We start from the raw sequence: 19,572 nt of genomic DNA, 5'->3' as shown, positions 1-19,572 counted from the left end.
TGTATCTAATTAGTTGGGGACGAAGAACTCCTGATTAACAAATATTGTAAGTAATCAATCCTTAAATGCTTGTAGCCTTCTTATAACCTCTTATGCTGACTTCAATGGAACTTCATTATGAAATTTTTATGTAGCTCCATCTAGGTTCTGGAACAAAAGGTAACTTCACCGACTGATACAGATTAGATTAGCCTAGCAGCAGAATTGCTTGGAGAGCGTCCTGCTTAGGGCATCTCCAATGGAACAGTTCCATCACTCCAACCGAGCGGCAATTTTGCATTTATTTCATCGCGGTGAACAGTGCGACGCCGACCTCTAAATTTTTATGTGTCAACAGGATTTGCCCGCGAAATGGAGTTGGATTGGAGCAGAATTATCGCATTCTGAAGTTTTGCTGTATTTTGCAGTGGAAAGTGTGGTTTTCGGTTGGAGATGCCCTTAGCTCTGCTATGTTAGATCTACACCAAGAAATCTAAAAAAAAAACTTTTCCCAACATATCAGTACTTCTATTTACAAGAATTGATAGTCTGGTTCTAGGACTACAAATTCAATCTTATAACACTGGCAAGTTCATAATTGCTAATAACATAACATTAATGATATTTTAAAATACTAATGGTTGTGTATCAGGTTGGTCAAGTCATGCCTGATGAATATTTCGAATTGCGGCATTGATGCTTTTACAATCCAAATCCATGGTCTTCATCCAGTTCTCGAAGTCTCCAATCTCCTGTAGATTATGAGGCTAGGTGAGAGTTACAATGGTGCCCATTTTAGTGGTTCAGGATAACTTATCTTCATCGGATTCTCCTATTTGACTAATAAACATGATGGTGTCATTGTTTTTTTTATATAACATAGCACCTTGAACCTTAATGTTGAAGCCAGGTAAGTTTAACAAAGCATTATTGAAAATTAATAGCTAACCTTTACTAGGGAGTAGGCAATTAGAGGATTAATTATTCTGCGCGGACGTCGAAGGTCGTATGGAGACCAACCAGAATGTGTCACGTCACCCCTTCGCTCGGTGCCGCGGTTTGGTACCGCTGACGTGGTTGCATCTGATTCGCCTTCAGACGTAGAGTTGCGTCCGGCCATCGCATAGAATAATTTCTCCAATTAGGAGGCAATTAATTTTAACAAAACATTATTGGAAATGTCGCTGAACATTAAATAGCATGGTGATGTGGAAATGGTTTGGAGATTTTGGTGCACAACAAAAGAACATTAAAACATGAGTGTTTAATATCTAATAATAAATTTTTTTGTGTGGAATGTATGCACAAAACAGGAGAAAAAAAAGTAACTTAAGGAACTTAAAATAGACAAAATTTTGGAGTTAATTATGAGTTTCCCTATAACATCTGGTTTTCTGCTACGCTTCGTCAATCATGAGTAGGAAATATTGGCAGTAAACAACAGATGGCAACCAAGTTGTAAATATGAATGGAAATTCAGAGGAAATACATGTATAAACAATAGAAATACTTCATGAAGGAGCATATGCAAAACTCAAAGTCGTAAAATATACCTTTAAAACAGAATTCAGTGCATGAGATGCAGCAAGCCATTGATTTGTCTGTTTTTTATATCGAATGATGGTACTGATCAATGCACGGATTTCAACTTCAATATGTTTCTCAGTAGTGAAGGCTTCCTGCACTCCTCCATTAACAGTGTCAACCAGAAGCTCTGAAACCTGAACTGCAGTTTTTAAAGCATCTTTCTTCGCCTTATCTGGAAGTTAAAAAAAAAAAAACAAAAAGGTGTTGTGTATAAGATACTTAACCATTATTATTTCCAGTCATGTTATATAAGACGGATTTAAGCTCTTTTTGGATTACAAAAACAAGAACATTAGTAATTAGCTGAAACCATACATTTATGAGCCCATCAAACTAATTGCAACACCAACAAAGTAGAAAGCTATGGTAGAGCTTAACCTCACAGCGACTATATAAATTTATCATTACGATCATCATACAACACTTATTATGCTAACAAGTGCAGAGAAATGGAAAAGAAAACCGTAGGAATACAAATAAATTATTTAAATTCTATAAGATATCATCAATTATCAACGGGATAATCATCACAATTAAGCACCGCACAAGTTCTCGTATTCCTAGTCCAAACTCTAAGGATTATAAGTACGACATTTCCCACCAATCAATTAGCTTTTCTAGGAACTAAAAAACACAATAACAGTGAGAAGAATAGAAGAGTCTAGGAAACGATTTCATCTTAGATTAATTAGTTAGAAAGGGTGATGAAGATAAACCTAATGGATGAATTGGAAATTTAATAAATTTCAATTTTCATCATCATCATTAAGTGTGCGGTGTTAAATTTCAATTTTCAATATCTAAAATTGTTGCTACTATATGCCAGGTACTAAGTGGCTGCTCTAACGAATAGCCTTAATCGAAAGTTCTCTCTCATTATCGGGAGGGGTAATTAACTATAGGGGCTTGCATCTATAGGAAACCTGAACTCGGAACATAAAGTCTTCGCAAAATGAGAGCGCTAAAACTCTCCTCGCCGAATAAAAAAGGTTGCAAAGAGGCCGAGGTGCGAATTTTCGGAGCCCACAATACTTAGCAGTTAGCATCGAAGATATCACATCATATCAATACACTTTTGAGCAGCTTATTGTAACTAGACGTTGTTTATGTAGGCACATCTTCTATTTTTCAGCATCCATTATTTTTCTTGTGCCACTGCCTACCCTCTCTAACACTTCAAAGAAGGTTCATCATCATTTAGGCTAGCAAGCATACTGGAAATATTGGAAAGATAAGTTGTGTAACAATGATTCTTCAATTGACCATGTAACACCAAAGGAAATGACATGGGATTTAGATGTTAGTTAGATGCTTATGTAAATTCCATATTTTATTTTAACTTATTTGTAATAATCATGACTCATTATTTTATATTATCTTTCAAAAGGATGACATGGGATTTGGATGAATAGGATTTGAATGAACGACCTTGTGAATTGATTCCTACCCCTTATTCTATCCGTCCTCTCTTCTATTTGATAACACTCTTTCTTTCTCCCTGTATTCTCAATTTCATTCCAAAATTTGATAACTTGATCTCAAAACCCTTTTTCATGGTACTTTCAGCTTATCTCTTTCATTCATCATCCAAAAATTTCATGATTTGGTTGTGTTTTGGCCTTTTGATCCTCTATAGAAGCGCTTTGACCGATTCTAATGTCACACACTCCATATTTCTGCACAAGTCAGTGGTCATTATTTTGACTGCTATCAAGCAACCTGCACTTTATCAGAGATCCATCTTCTAATTAGGATTTCTAAAAATAAAGCCCCACCAACACCAACCTAAATATTGATAAACTCATTACTCTCATTCATTATTTTGGTAAAGTAATAAAACATAATTGGTGCTTGACCAGACGTAGACTAATTACAACATGAAAACTAAAACTTCTCTTGACAAAAGCAATAACATGAAACAATATTGTTACAAATCAAGTTGCATTTCCTTGATTGTTGGTCCATATGAAGCCTAACCTATCTCAGTGTCGCTCTTATCATTCTTATTAATTCTATCCCTCAATTCACTGCATGTTTTTGTCATAAGTTTCAAGATTCCATCAAATAGCATCCATAAAATGCATAAATGCCATCAACATTTCAGCATCGGGTGTTCTTATATTAGGTCTATAAATAATGCTACATTTAATAAATAAAAATAGATTAAGCTTTCTGAGAATCTGTCTAAATAACTGACCAGATTGATCTTGGATATAGACAGCTCTTTGTTGGTGCTCCTGAATGATTTGGATAAGTGATGACTCAAGGCCACCCATCTCCACCTTCGCTCCTTCCATCTCTATACTCAATAAACAAGCCATGTCACTATAAAGGGACGAGAAAAGAAAAACGGTCTGAAAAATAGAAACATTCTCAGAATGATTAACCAAAGCGAGCCAAGTAGCATTGAAGAAATTTTTTGTTATAAGATGTTGCAATTCTGTATAAGCTGGATTTGAAGATTTCCAATTCATAGAATAGACTAGAGAAGAGCAGGTAAAATTCAAAACACAACCTTCTCCAGCATAGAAGTAGCATTATAAGTAGTTCATGCTAAATTTCATTGTAATTATTGTTTTAGACATTTATTATTGAGCATGCTAGTTTGTTTATGTGAACTCTACTGTCTTAGGTTCGGAAGAAGAAGATAGAAAATTGATGATGAAATGAAAATTCCTTTGCCATGGGTGTGAATTGTACTCAAGTGCGTCCCTTAAATGAGATAAAGTGGAATCATGCTTTATGAATTCAATTTTTACATGTTTTTCATAAGTTTCTTATTCGCCAAAGTAGATGGAAACTCTACATGAAGATGAGAGAGGTGAAACATAAAACTCTGGAAATTTACATTTTCTTCAACCTCCTGAATTGTGAGCGTTTGTCAAGATGTTTTCTGCCACAAGGCTTTCAAAAAATTCTCAATGAGGCATGTGACTTCAAGATTCAATTCCATAAAGACAATGACACTGTAAAGCGTTTGCTCACCAATGCCTTTATTCATGTCATTTGGAGGGACGATAGCGATAAGAATAATGACCACCGAAATTATGTGAAGGAGGTTGTGAAATGGAGGTCCATTAGTTTGTCTTTAGAACATTAGGTGTCATTAACTCCATACAAGCAAGGAAGAAAAGCACAAATGAATTGGTTGCTCTGAAGATATCACCTTGATCCTAACAAGGCACTAAACTTACGGTTCCCCAAGATAAGAGCTAGAAACTAATCTCCTCTTCATGATTTGCAATTCCTCAACTCCTTAGAGGATATTTTTTCAAATATCCATTTGTGAAAAAGGAGTTGAGCATGCTTAGATCTCTCAAAGACAGTTTCTTTCTTGAGATTCTCTTTAAGAGCCTCGAAAAAACAATCTACCTTCCTCTTAGCATGTTGAATCTCCACATCATGGATGCCCATCGAGCCCTTAAAAGCATGGATGACCATATTGATAAAGTAAATTCTACCCCAAATATTCATTTTTCTACCTCTTATTCTATTGTTGACAACATAGAGTTCACATGCAACCACCCTTGTTAGTTAAACTATATGATAAAATTCTAAAAAGAACCATTTTTGCAAGCTCAGTTACATAAAACCATGTTATGATTCAAAACCTTTTTAATGCATCTGCTTCTAACCTCATGGATGCTTATCAAATTAAACCTTTGTAATGTCGGGCCACCCTTATGTTCATTCATTCTTGAAACTTTATTTAGTGGAATCGCATAGGGAATATTGTAAATCTTGGATCGTTGCTTCTCATTCCTATCAAAAACTAACTTGGTGAGCAAGGACCACCAAGAGCAATCATTTGACTCTTGGGGATAAGGAGGTTCACTATGATAGAGAAATTGGACCAGGAGAGTCGAGAGAAAAAAGGGAATGGGGATCCTAAACTTGAGATCGATTGGGATATTTTCTAAGTTAAATTATTTGCTCCCTAAATAGCACTCAATCCTTTGTTATTCAAAAACGAAAGGACCATCCCTAAACTAAAGGCAAATGGAAAATCAAACATTGAGTTAGGGATTTTTTTAACGAAAAGTTGGCCAAACAATTCTCATTGATTTAAAAACAAAATTTACATAATAATTAAAAATAAGCTGGAATAACTCAAAATGAAACCAAAAGAATAAAATATTTAAGAAGGAAAGATCAGCTCCTGAGGGCTGGAAACAAAATGATTATCTTACATATACTTGTTGAATTAGATCAACTTATTGCCTATGTTGCACCGATACGAATATGGCGACACGGATACGACATGATACGGATACGGGACACGTCAATTCTTAGAAGTATAGGATATGGGTACGGCGCTGACACGACATTATAATTTATAAATCATACATAAAAATTAAGAAAGCATTCAAAGCAGAATATTTGAAATTACAAAAAAAAAAAAATGAAAGCAACATTATTTGTAGCCTTGTAGCTTATAATATCAAAATAAAAGTAAGCATTAAATGTCTAGTACAACAACAAAAGCATAAACATAAATTGTCTAGCACATGAAGTTCCAACTATTCGATAGAAGGAATGATACGATTGACTTCTTCAGTGGTTTGTTTTTGAACTTCTATATCATCTTCAATAAATATCATAACTTCTAATTCACGCTCATCAAGTGAAAGATTAGCAATTTCTAATATTCTCATATCATCAAGATACTCAAATCCATCTTGGAAATGAGAGAACCTCGCTCGCAGCCGTGGAAATAAATACGAAGTGTCTTTTTTTTTTTTCAACGGACACACGTATCGGATACGTGTGTCCTTTTGAAATTAAATAATATTTTAATTGGATACGGCTTTGGCGTATCCGACACGTACCGGTGCCGTATCGGAGGCGTATCCGTGTATCGGTGTATCGGATACGAAACGCCTTCATAAATAGAAGTATCGGTGCAACATAGCTTATTGCTAATAGTGTTATTAATCCAAAAAGTAAACAATGTTGGTTATGATAATTAGAAGAGCTTCTCACCTTTCTTCTTATTTTTAAAGCATTTAGCATTCATTATATTTCATATGTCACACAAAAGGAAAAGCAAAAAACAAAAAAAAGTCTCAAAGATCTCTAGTTTTTTTTGAGAGAAGTAAAAGCTAGATCCAAGTTAACAATAGACGAGGCCTTGCCAAAGAGATCATAAAGAGTCTACCAAATATTTGAAATAGAAGAACAATCAGAAAAAATATGAAATTCGTCTTCTAGTTTGTCAGTGCATTTATCACAAAAAGCCAAAGTGACAATCCATTTGGATAGAAGAGAGACCTTATTAGGGATTTTCCTAAGTAAAGCAATCACATATGAACTTTTAATTTTGAGAGGAGCAATAGATTTTCAAAACTAAGAGAAAAATAGTTAAGGCTTAAGCTAGGCAAGTTAAAATATTCCCCGGGTCAGATCTATTGTCCCCTAAATTAGCATTCAAATTAGTGCCTTCCTTGACATATAAAGCCACACCAAAATTGAGATTATATTATAACACCACTTCTATAAGCATTTTACCAGATTCTCCAAACTTACCTTTGTTCTTTCCCTATAATATCAAAACCAATACGTCCCTGAGTTGAGCCGAGCAATTTCACATTGTTACAACTATACAAACCCTAGAAAAACCTATTTGACCATATTACGATCTAACCCATTGTCCAACGAAAGTGACTAGGCAAACCTTCGTCGGACATTCCACTACCACACACAGAAAAATTCGAAGAAAAACAAAATCTCATAATGCAATCAAGGTAACAAAAAAAAAAAAAAAAACTAAATCGGAATGCCCGCGAATTTCTAATTCAATTTACCGGATCAATTGCTCTGAGATACTTCCACGAATGCTCAAATCATTCTCGTTCTCCATCACCGCCCCATCCCCACAGAAACATATAATTTCCGTACAACCCTTTAGCCTGAATTGAAGGCCGCTTAGTCGGTCAGTCGGCGAGGCTGCAGAGGCCAGCAGCGATGGGCCAAGTTTAACGGCGCGACTTCGGATTCACGATTTATTAAATTTAATTTTGTAAATTCTATGGATCCAAATTTAATAAAGGGTTATTTACACGGAGAATTCATTTTTATGCACATAAAGTTCTAATATTTAAATTAAAAATGGCAATTTTACATAAATATTAAATAATTCATTTTTATGTATAAAAATCACATATTTAAAATTTTATATTTATTTATATAACTCCCTATATCTAAATCACCTATTTTTGATAAAAAAGAATTTTGATTTATGTCTCACAATAATACTAATTGATCAAATATTCAGGATATTTCCTTATTTTAAGAAATATGTTTTAATGTTCATTTAAAACAAAAGTATTTCATTATATTAAAATATGAATTATAACTCTAAATTAATGTATTAATTATTCTGTGCATACTGTTCAGTATCGCAGCTCGGTATCGTTGTGTGACACATTCTGGTTGATCTCTGGACGACATTCCGCGTCCTAGGAGTTCAGAATAATTTCTCCAACTAATGACTAGCGTGATCTTTAGAGCATTATCTTCGTCAATAATGATCGCAAAACTCATGTCATCAGTTAGAGATACAACGTTGCAGATAGTCTCAACTTCGCAACCATTATTAATTCAAAGTTAATCATGTTATACTTATGATTATTCAGGTTTTAATACATTAATTGATCTCTTATATGATGGAAAGAGAAGTAGAGATAAGCCTTATGGCTTATGTTCAAAAACAAATAAAAATTTGAACTTATAATAGAAATTTTAAATCTTCTTCGGTTTGAAACATGTTTGAAACTTGTTTAGATTTAAGCTTCATTTGGGACGACTTTCTTATAGTTTTATAAAGCAATTTTTTAGTATAAAATTCTTTTGAATATGATATTTTTATACAAGAAAATTATTTTAGGAACCAGTAAGGAAGCCATTCCAAACGAAGCCTACTCCAGCACAAAAATTCTATTTTGAGATTACATTTAAAATTAATAGCATTTAAAAACAATTTTAATATAAAAAAATTAATCTAATTATTAATTTTAATTAATTATCAATATAAAAAATAATATAATATTATTAAAATTGTATTTATGTTAATAGGCGTCTATTTTAAATTAATCTTGAATGGATGTCTTTATATTATTATATATGTTAAATACAAATTCATCTTATTTCAATCTCATTTCGTAATTATACTTTTTAATTTCTTTTTTTTTTGTTTTTTTTTTATAATGGCAACTTGTTTTTGTTTTAACAACAATATGTTTATGAATATTTTTTAATAATTTTATTTATAAAAATATTTATTCAATTATACTTATTACAAAGTAAATAATTATTATAAAACCAACCTCTTGTACTCACCTTGTATTGATAGCATTAATTTCTCATTCTACTTGGCCCCATGATTTTTTGTTTTAAGTGTGTGTCACATTAAAAAAAAATAAAAATAAAAACAAATAAAATAAAATATCCTGAAAATGCATTAATCAAGAACAAGCATGAATATCTTCTATTCGCTTGAAATCAAAAGATTTTTCTAGCACATAATAATAACTCTAATGAAATTGTATTCTTTTTCTCTAACTTACAAAATTTATATACAGTGGAGAAGTTGCTTTGATTAATCTACGACTTCGTTTGGCAAGGCTTTCTTACTATAGCAACAACAACAAGCCTTTATCCTACTGTGGGATTGATGGGATCAACTACATGAATCCTTTTCTCCATTGTGTCTTATTAAGAGACAAATTCTTATCTAAATCTAATAAAGAAAGGTCATTTCTAATATTTTCTAACCAAATCTTTTTAGCTCTACCTCTACGTTTCTTAACATAAGTCAAATCTAATGCATCTACTTTCCTAATCAGGTCATCGGAAAGCAGCCGTTTTATATGACCAAACCATCTAAGGCGACTCTCTCTAATCTTACCTTCCAGTGAAGGCTTTCTTACCATTTTGTAAAATAACTTTTTAGTTCAAAAAATTATTAAACAATAATTTTTTGTACTGAAAAGTTGTTTTAAAAAGTAGTAAAAAAGTTGTCCCACACGAAGCTTGTATCTGAAATCTGCAGCAAATTTTGGATAAGCAACCTCAGTTTATCAATGTGAAGCAACATAATTCAAGCTCTGAATTTTGCGCTCAAACTGGATATCATTACACTACAAATTTTCAGTAGTTTAATTACAGATTACAGAAAAAGAAAAGGAAATACAGTTTCACAGAGAACAATTGGGGAACTTCAAAATGAGGAAAGAAATGATGAATTGAAACAAGGTTTAGATGATTTCATATTGCAAAAATTCTGGAATGTAAGAAAGCAAAAAACACTAAAGAATTTGCAGTTTTATCTTGGAAAAACCAGTATGTAGTTGCTGACAACACCATTTTCTCAGGCCAGAGAGGTGATGATTGCAGTTACCTCTATTGGCGCTGTTGTTGCTGGAGCTTTATTGAAGCCTGTTCAGTGTTAGGGGTCAGTTTCTTTCAAAACTGAAGCCTGTTCGGGTAATCGGTGTCATCACCTTCGTTGCTGAAGCTGTATGTTGTAAGACGAGTCTCTTTACATTCCTCCTGATGCAGTGTTTGAAATCAGAAGAATCATATCTTATGATTTTGCTTGGGGCTATTTATATATATATTCTATTTTTAGTCTCCTAAGTTTTCTAAAATGTTAATTTTCAATTACATATTTTATTTTTCTTTATCAAAAGAAGCTTTTTTTAAAACAAAATTTGAAAAGTTTTCATCCACAGACAAAAAACAATAAAAACTTTGCTTTTCCTACTTAAAAACAATAAAAAAAGCTGTCTCTGACAATTTTTTTTTATTGGAAATATCATTAGAAGGAGAAATTATTCTGTGCGGACACCGGAACGTCCGGAGGCGAATCAGAGTGTGCCACGTTACCTGGTACACAGTGGGTACACAGCTGCGGTACACAACAAGAGGGCGACGTGATGCGCTCAGATTCGCCTCCGAACAGCGTTCGTATCCGCATAGAATAATTTCACCATTAAAAGAGGACTAACTGTACTTCAAAGCTGTAAAATTATGTTCAGCAAATGCCAAGTTGGATATTTCTTGTCAATATAGTTTAGTTAAGCAGTTCTGCAAACAAGGAGGCGGTTTACGTTTTACCTAAACCCTTACCTCAACGTCATTGTAGGAAAAAGCATCTGCAACTTCGTCGTGTGTGACTTCACTACTTGCTTCTCTGTCAAGTTCCATTTGAGCCTGTTCAAGTGGCATGTAACATGCAGATATAAGAAGACAAGACGAATCTCTTAATGAGTGCAGAACCCAAATTTTAAATGAGAGGGGGGCGAATTAATTTAAACAGATTTAGAGGGGACAAAGCTTAGGATTCAAGGGTAAAGCTTTCATACTATATATAAAATATATAATTTTTTTTTCTTAAATTTGAAGGGGTGGGGATCTGTCTACTCTCTTCCTGATTCCTCCATAAAAGTTAGCATAATCTGAAGGTTTTAACACAAGGGCATATCTTACAAGTTTAGATTTCAGTATCTGGACTTTTTCGTTCAGATTTGCAATATGATGATTCAAAGCCTGCCAATTCCAAAAATGAATAACAATTTGATCACCGATTAGGAGCATAACCAACTAAATGGAACAAAAATTAAAAAAATAGTCAATTATGCTTTCACCTCACGCCTCTGAAGTTCTATTGAGCGTGTTAGTGCCTCTCTTTTTGACAAAAGATTCTTAGGCCTCAAAATGTGTGGTCTCTGATAATTCTTTCCTCGATATAGAATGATTACATAGCCTTTGGTAGTTTTGTCAACTGAAATCAACACCCCGCCACTCTCAGCCTCAAGAGAGATAGCAATGTGCTTTACCTGAGCAAAACTTTTTTCATTGACAATTATTTTTGCTAACTCCATATGCTTCCAATTTAAGTGTATGTTTTGTATGGTACCATCAAAGACCCCACGCCTCCCTGCAAAGCAAAAGACTTTGATCCTCAAACAAAATTGTTATAAAATATTCCAAACCTCTAAAGAGATAAGTTTGTAAACATGGGGTAGGACTTTCAACAGCAACTAACAGAGGCAAAGGCTTCATTTGGGATGATTTTCTTACTGCTTCTTAAAACAGCTTTCTAGTATAAAAAATTTAATTTTTGTACTAAAAAATTGCTTTAAGAAGCAATAAGAAAGCCGTCCCAAATGAAGCCTAACAAAGAGTGTGAATTAAATCACCTAAAGGTAGATGGGATCGCATTTTAAGTCCTATTTTACGAAATAAAGCTCGCTCCTCATCAGTAACAGTTTCAAGATCAGTTGGGAGATTGGCTGGTCGCAGAGTTTCCTGCACTTTTGCCAAGGCTTTCTCAGCATTCCGCACTTTTGCAATTGCCTGTTAATCAGAAACAAATTTAAATAATTGATACTCTTTCATATAGTATATCAGGATACAGCAGTTCATGTTAATTATGACGCAATTATCTTGGAAACCTTACAAATGATAGCTTTCGCTCAAGGTATCTAACAAGAGATTCTTGTTGTGATAAGGCTAAATCCCTTCTCATTCTTTGCCTGTCCTCGCTGCTAGGTTGGTTTGCCCAGTGATTGTATGCTTTCAAAGTTTCTGCAAGAGTACCAGCAACAAATGGACCTTTAACTGCTTTAGAGTTCGAGCTAATTAAACCAGAAGCTCTGGACCGAGCTTCTTCTTCAGCATCCTGCTGAACTATAGCTAGTTTCTCCCTTTCAACTAATGTATCCCTTATACAAGGTGTCAAAAAGTCATTTCCCCGGTAAAATACAATATATTCTTTGTTCCTAGAAAGCAGAGTCCCCCCTGTCAATTCCTGTAAAAAGTTGAACCAACTAAGAGAAGTATCAAACTGAAACAACTAAAAAATTTGATAGGAAACATAAAATAACGTGTTAGTGCATACATGGAGCGCGTAATCCGTTAGATACATAGGTAAATACCTTTTTAAGATTTCTATATTTTATGGAGTCGATTCGTTACCTATCAGGTTTGTGACAAAAATTATCTTCAAATATTGTTAGGAACTGCCTTTCTCCCAACAATCTCATGAACAAATCTCATTCTTTGCATTTAACCTTCCATTAAGCACTTCGACACTAAACATAAGCAAAGGGCTCTTCCATTTTCGGCTAGGGAACTCCCACCAAGATGTTCGCCATAAATGCCACTCTGATCTTTCCAGAGTAAAATCAACTTTTGAAAGAAATTTGAAAGCCTAGCCATTGAGAAACCTCTTATAAAGTTTGTCAGTCAATTACAATGAGCTAGAGGACTGCCGAGGAGTTGAGAAGCAATGATAAGATGATCAAGGAGGAGACTGATAGGAAACACTCCACCACAACAGTGAAAACTGCTGTTTCCAAAGAGAAACAGCAATAACAGAGCAGAAAACTCGAGAAAATCAGTAGAAGCAATGGAAAATCTGAGGGAAAACACTTGAAATTCACTAGTAGAAGAAGGAAAACAGCAAGATACAATTGATCATCTATTTGAGAGGAGGATCTATCTCTCCCAAATCTCTAGACGCAGCTAGAGCCCAAAAGAAAACCTAAATCTAAGATATCTCAAATTTCAACCAAATTCAAGACGCCCAAACCCTATGAAAAAAAAAAAAAACTATTTAATGCATACAAATCAAAAGGAAATCCCTAAACAACCCTACATTCAAATTTCTTTCCTACTTCCCTAAAAAATCCTTCCTAATCTGCTCTAGGAAAATTGGGCGGTTGGATCCTACGTACAGGAGGCAGAGACTTCCGCCGTTGTTCGCATAAGCCGGTCCCGTCGGACAGGCTGGACCAGTCCATTGGATCGGTCTAACAATACTCCCCTCTCAAAGATCCACCTTGTCCACAAGATGAACCGAACAAAATTGTTGTTGAAGCACTTGACTAATACCATTGGACTGAAAATGGAGTGATACTAGATTGAATGATCCCTTTCTCCAACATCTCTCTGATCAACTTCTCAATCCCATCCTTCTAAAATTGAAGATAGCGATAGGGCCTGACATTGATGAGTGACACATCTTTTCCCAAGGTGATAGCGTGCTCCTACTCCCTTTGCGGTGGCAGTCTCTGAGGTGACTAAAAAACCTCACTGAACTGTTGAATCGATAATTGTACTGAAAGAGGGATGTCCCCACCCTCCTCCAATCTGATCCCCTCCAGCCTCTGTAGCTCCACCAGATAACCTTCCCCCACCTACTGTATGCTCCTCCAGAGATGGATGAGAAGTTGCATACCCTTTTGGCAGAAGTTTCCTTGAACTCTACGATAGGATTCACTATGAATCATACCATGAAGGTGAGGGAGAAGATAGAGGACAGGGAGGTAGTGATATTGATCGACAGTGGGGCTACCCAAAATTTCATTTCCACTCAGGTCGTCGATCAACTCGGAGTAAAATCTGTGGACACTGGCTATTATGGAGAGATGATGGGTACGGGGCAGGTGTAGAAAGGCCAGGGTATCTGTATATGATTGGTTTTGATCATCCAAATGATTCAAGTGAGGGAAGATTTTCTCTCATTGGAGTTAGGCAGTACCGATGTTATCCTAGAGATGAAGTGGCTGCAGACCTTGGGGGACACCAAGGTTAACTAGGGGGCATTGATGATGGAGCTGGTGGTAGAAGGGAGAAGGGTAGTAACCAAAGGAGATGCATGGCTCTCCAAATCCATGGTATCACTTAAAACGATGGTGAGGAGCATATAGTAGATGGGGGAAGGTTATCTGGTAGAGCTACAGAGACTGAAGGAGATCAGATTGGAGGAGGGTGGGGACATCTCTCTTTTAGTACAACAATCGATTCAACAATTTAGTGAGGTTTTTCAGTCACCTTAGAGATTGCCACCGCAAAGGGAGCAAGAGCACGCTATCACCTTGAGAAAAGATGTGTCACCCATCAGTGTCAGGCTCTACCACTATCTTTAATTTCAGAATGATAGAATTGAGAAGTTTATCAAAGAGATGCTGGAGGCAGGGATCATTCAACCTAGTGTCACTCTATTTTTCAGTCCAGTGGTATTAGTCAAGTGCTTCAACAACAATTTTATTCAGTCCACCATGCGGACAAGGTGGGTCTTTGGAAGGGAAGTATTGTTAGACCAGTCCAATGGACCGATCCATCCGGTCCTACGGGACTAGCCTGGGAGAAAAGAGGCAGAACTCGCTGCCTCTCCTGTACGAGTCGTGCAAGCTGCTGGATCCCATGGAGTAGTTTAGGAAGGATTTTTGAGAGATTTAGGAGGGAAATTTGAATGTATGGACTATTTAGAGATTTCCTTTTGGATTGTATGCATTAAATAGTTTGTTTTCCTAGAGTTAGGGCATTTTGAATTTGACTGAAATTTGTGATATCTTAGATTGAGGTTTTCTTTTGGGCTCTAGCGGTGTTTAGAGATTTGGGAGAGATCGGTCATCCTCTCGAATAGATGATCAATTGTATTTTGTTATTTTCCGTTTCCCTTTCATCAAATAATATAAATTATCTACTGTTTTTGTGATTTTGTGAGGATTTTTGTGGAAACTTCTCGCTGTTTTCCAAAGATTGATAGGACATACTTGAAATCTACAAGTGTTTCCTATCATATTGTCGTGATCCAGTAACGCAATCAATATAGAGTTTTGTGAGGTAGATCAATGGGCAAAATTTTGAGGAGGTTAATCACCTTGTCATTCATATCTGATAAAAATAGATAGTAATGCTATTTAAGAATGACATGAAACTCTCCCTCATCTAAAGATAACCGCTTCAAGGCAAACATCTTTTATTGAGATGGAGCATGATAATTGTGGTAATTTGAAGATGTGCAACTTCATGAATCTTTTACAACTAAAAATGAGCATGCCAGTGACAACCATAACTGTAGGAGCACTCCTCGCCATCTTCACCACCATCAATTCCTTCCACAAGCATTAAAGGATGAAGCTGACCAAGCAAACCCAAGCTCTAGGCCAAACTTCTTCAGGGTTGGTTTGATCTAGTTTGAGCACTTGCTTGTTTAGTTCATGTTTGTACGAAATTTGCTCGAGAACGTGTGAAATTCAAGGGCAAAATCAAGAGCTAATTCGATCAAATTGAGCTAAATTTGTTATAAGTTCTTCGGGATTCATGATGCAAGTATAAAACTGTGCATGAACAAACACGGATTTCTACAAAGTGGATAAATGAACATATAACATCTTGAAAACTTGGCTGCAAGTAATTTTCTTTAACCTACCTTAATCTCTTCTGCCATCCTCTCATTTGAAGTATTTTGTACACCACGCTTAATAGCTATTTTTGCTATAGCACTTGTCTCCCACAACTTTACCATACCATTGGCCAGCCCTTGAAGTTGTTTGTTTCTTCCTACAATGAGAAATTTGAAGATATAACAGGACAACGTCCCTTGGTAGTAATGAAAATAAAGAGTGACTGATCAGGTAAATAGTTAATGCTCTTACCAAGAGCAAAATGAGGAGCCATAGATCTGGCAATCCTCCGAAGAAATGTCATTTGCCTGTTCGTAAGGCTTCTTTTGGTTTTGTATGGAAGAAGTCTGAAAGGAGGTTTGTAACCAGGAACCATGCCAGGAAGCAAGTCAGCATCAACAGGAAGTGGGTCACGACCAGACCAATCTGTGTACCTCGGTCCCAATTGGTTTAAAATAGAATCAATATGAGAAGCATCTGAAGAAACTTCAAATGTTCTTGCACTAGATAACTCAATATCAGCAGCAGATTGCTCCAAAACCTTTATTGTGCCCTTGGTTACAACAGAATAATTTGAGTATGCTGAACCATCCATGCTAGAAGTAGTTTCAGAAATTCTTGAAAATGAGCGTGCACAGGTAAGCTTGTAGTTCAGACCTCTGTACAACACAATTGAACTTCCAGACCTCCAAATTGCAATGCCTCCTGTTTTTGTCTGATTAGGAATGAACTTTTTTTTAATATTCGAGTCAAGAGAAGCTGGATAAAATAAATAGCAATTTATAGAAGCAAAACATTCCTGACATATAACATTACAAACAAAATTCACAAGATCAATGAAAGCTTCAAAATACAGATGAAAGTCAACAAGCTACTAGCTAGCATGGGCCTCAGCTAATCGTGGAAACTGTTATTAGCAGTGGAAAAAATGAATGCCTTATTTTAGTTGAGCCAATTATAAACAATGTAGACCATCAAGATAGGAGCTTGCTAGGAGGTTCAGAAAAGGGCTTCGATGCAGAGCGCTTTCAATGCATGAGCACTAAAATTTCTTATGATGCTCAAGTTACCTTTGAAGTAAAATTACGACCAATGTAAAATATGAACAAAAATTATCTTAAAGAAGGTGTTGCATGGTAAAGCCGTCTAAGGGCATCTCCAACTGAAAAACTCATCTTACACTCTAAAATGAAGTAAAATTTCAAAATAATGTAATTCATCTCCAATCGAACTTCATTTCTCTCCTCTTTCGTGCTCTTCCTGCAAAGGTAACAATCTCTCTCCTCTTTCATGTGCTTTTTCTCCTCTTTCCCACTCTTCTTCGGCAAATTTGCAAGCGAGGATTTTTTGGCGTAGCTGAACAGTCCGACATCAATATTGGGGTCGCACTGTTCACCTACCGAATTTAAGATGTGAGATTTGGAGTTCGAATGCAACGAATGGCGGATGGCATATGGTAGTATTCAGTTCAGTGGGAGATTATCTAATACTTCAAATTTCATGGTTCCATTCCACAATACTAATTACAAAGAGAAAAAGAAAAATATAACAGCACCTATGCATGAAAAAAGAAAAAAAGCCAACCTCCAGAATGTCATTTGTCCTCTTCATGTTGAGACTTGGTGGACCTTCTATATATAACTTGACCACCTCAACCTCCTTCCATTTCTGAAGAATATTTTCTACAACAGCTTCGGTAACCCCAGCAGGCCCTACCCTCAGTCTCTCTTTCAGTCTCATTGCCTCATTCCTAAGCCTACGCAGCTCAGGCTCTGGAATGGTCCTCTCAGCCATATCAGTGTTACTTCTTCTGCGAAGAGGATCTATCTTACTAACACCATCCCCATCCCCCCAAGGGAATGATGAAGAACCACTGGAATTATCACTATCAAACAACGAATTTGTCGGAACATTTTCATGATATGATCCAACATAACTTCTAGCATCTTCTTGATTACAATGATCCATTGTTTCTTCCAGCTTTTCAATTTTTGCGCTAACCCTACTCTTTGGACGCTGTGCATCACATTTAAACGCCTGAGATGGGACCGTAGATGCGGCATCAACGTAAAACTGGGATTTCGTTGTTTCGGCTATAACAGTTGGCAAAAAAACATCTCCTAATTCTTGCTTCTGAAGTTCCACACCCATCCTAATGGAAGAAGAAATAGTTCTCCTACTATAACTAGGGCTCTCTTCATTAGTACTGTCGGTCAAATCAGGCTGACGCGCTAAAAACAACTTACTGTGTGCCAAACTGGAGCGTTTGGATTCCGCTGGCTGTGGCCTAGGAGCTGATGACAAAGGCATTCCCAACTTGAAGCGGTTATCTTCGGTTTGTGAATTGTTCTCAACCACATCATGCTGTGAGTCCTTCGGCCTCGCAAGATTGCTAGACTTGGGCAGCTTTACTAAGTGGTCCGATGAATGGACTTCTAGGTCCAATCGCGCGGATCCGGATTTCGTCCTGCCGTCCAAGAAAACTACACTCGTTCGATTATTTAAAGGTTCCACAGGCAAACCTCCAGCTACAGAACCATGAACGACTTTCTCCCCGCGTTCCACCTGTTGTTCCTGCCATGGTAATTTGGTCCTCTGGGATGAGATCTTGACGGACCATTTCTTTAAGGTTTGGTGGTAGAAATTGGGCCGAAGCTCCTTTTTTGTCTTTTTCTTCTTATCCTTCTCATTGTCACTCTTGTTATCTCCAGCAGAAGATTCAGCTTCCAGGCGTTCTCCCGGACTGGTTTGGGGATGATGGATTGGGAGATAGGCTTTGAGTACGACAGAATCGAAGTGAGAAACATAGCTGATTCTGGACTGAATAACGGGGAAGAATGTGGAGTGCGAAGAGGGGGGGATTAGAGAGAGATTTTGGAGAACAGCGGCGTGAGACGCCATGAAGGGGAACCCGGGGGGTCGGAGCTCTTGACTGTGCAGCACAACTTAGATAAACTAGCTTTATTGTTGGAGTTGCTAGAATTTAAAAAAAATATATATTACAAGAATGTTAATAATATTGTATATTAAAAAAGATTTAGTTGAATTTGTGCTTCCATAAATCATAATTGCACGTGCACATTTATATTTTTTTTACTTTTATTTATGAATTAAAATATTATAAAAAAATAATTATAATAATAATTATTTACATCAATATCAATTCTATTGAATTGAATTTAATAGAAATATTATTTTAGCTTCCAATTAATTTTGAGTGCTTTTAGCATAATAGTATTTGAGAAAATAATATGATTGAATGAACATTAGAAGTAATTTAGAAATACAATTTGAATTGAGTTAGCATCCTATTAGTTGAAGCAGAATTTACCAATCAAAAAACAATCTGCAAAGTTGAAAAAGCTTTATAGTGTAGGAGTTGTAAAGAAAGTAACAAAATGATTGATAGCTATAATTGATCGTTGCTGCAATACTGTAGGAGAGCTGACTATTATTTTCTAAGAACTTTTATAATAGAAGTCCAGATAGGTGTGTGAGTTGAGCTTTAGGATAAATTGTTAAAAATCATAATCATATAGCTTATCAATATCACTAAGATTTTGGCTTTGTTTGGAAAGGTTTTCTTTCTCCTTCTTAAAGTAGTTTTTTAGTTCAAAAATTTTAAATTTTGCACTAGAAAGCTGGTTTAAGAAGCAGAAAAAAAGCCATCTCACACGAAGCCTTCATTTGAGACAACTTTCTTATTATTTTTTAAAGTTGTTTTATAGTACAAAAAATTATAATTAAAAAAAATTGTACTAAACAGTTATCTTAAAAAAATAATAAAAAAAACCCCAAATGAAGCCTA

General features: G+C 35.7%; 2 protein-coding genes across 6 annotated transcripts; both read right to left on the bottom strand.

The window, feature by feature from the left end:
- Nucleotides 1–51: 51 nt before the first annotated feature.
- LOC110097518 (biogenesis of lysosome-related organelles complex 1 subunit 1) lies at nt 52–7,552 on the bottom strand. 4 transcript variants are annotated; one of them, XR_003700444.1, is made up of 5 exons: nt 7,371–7,552; nt 3,764–3,865; nt 1,533–1,738; nt 929–1,071; nt 52–731 (listed from the first exon to the last, which is right to left on the bottom strand). XR_003700444.1 is itself a non-coding variant. In XM_020823928.2 (4 exons), the coding sequence occupies exons 2-4, from the start codon at nt 3,861–3,863 to the stop codon at nt 642–644; spliced, it is 396 nt and encodes a 131-aa protein (XP_020679587.1). In that variant the 5' UTR covers nt 3,864–3,872; nt 7,371–7,547; the 3' UTR covers nt 52–641. The 4 variants fall into 4 exon arrangements, 3 of the variants coding, with proteins under 3 accessions (XP_020679587.1, XP_020679586.1, XP_028549876.1); XM_020823928.2 differs by lacking the exon at nt 929–1,071 and having other exon boundaries at nt 3,764–3,872; nt 7,371–7,547; XM_020823927.2 differs by lacking the exon at nt 929–1,071 and having other exon boundaries at nt 7,371–7,546.
- Nucleotides 7,553–9,663: 2,111 nt separating this feature from the next.
- Nucleotides 9,664–18,728, bottom strand: LOC110097552 (CRM-domain containing factor CFM3, chloroplastic/mitochondrial). 2 transcript variants are annotated; one of them, XR_003700443.1, is made up of 10 exons: nt 17,349–18,728; nt 16,017–16,479; nt 15,791–15,921; nt 12,029–12,379; nt 11,769–11,925; nt 11,214–11,506; nt 11,056–11,115; nt 10,696–10,779; nt 10,453–10,586; nt 9,664–10,116 (listed from the first exon to the last, which is right to left on the bottom strand). XR_003700443.1 is itself a non-coding variant. In XM_020823992.2 (9 exons), the coding sequence occupies exons 1-9, from the start codon at nt 18,663–18,665 to the stop codon at nt 10,030–10,032; spliced, it is 2,943 nt and encodes a 980-aa protein (XP_020679651.1). In that variant the 5' UTR covers nt 18,666–18,728; the 3' UTR covers nt 9,664–10,029. The 2 variants fall into 2 exon arrangements, 1 of the variants encoding a protein (XP_020679651.1); XM_020823992.2 differs by lacking the exon at nt 10,453–10,586.
- Between the last annotated feature and the right edge of the window lie 844 nt (nt 18,729–19,572).

The sequence above is a fragment of the Dendrobium catenatum genome, unplaced genomic scaffold, assembly GCF_001605985.2.
Source record: "Dendrobium catenatum unplaced genomic scaffold, ASM160598v2 fragScaff_scaffold_390, whole genome shotgun sequence".
Classification (NCBI taxonomy): Eukaryota; Viridiplantae; Streptophyta; class Magnoliopsida; order Asparagales; family Orchidaceae; genus Dendrobium; species Dendrobium catenatum.
This window is presented reverse-complemented; position numbering and strand designations above follow the sequence as displayed.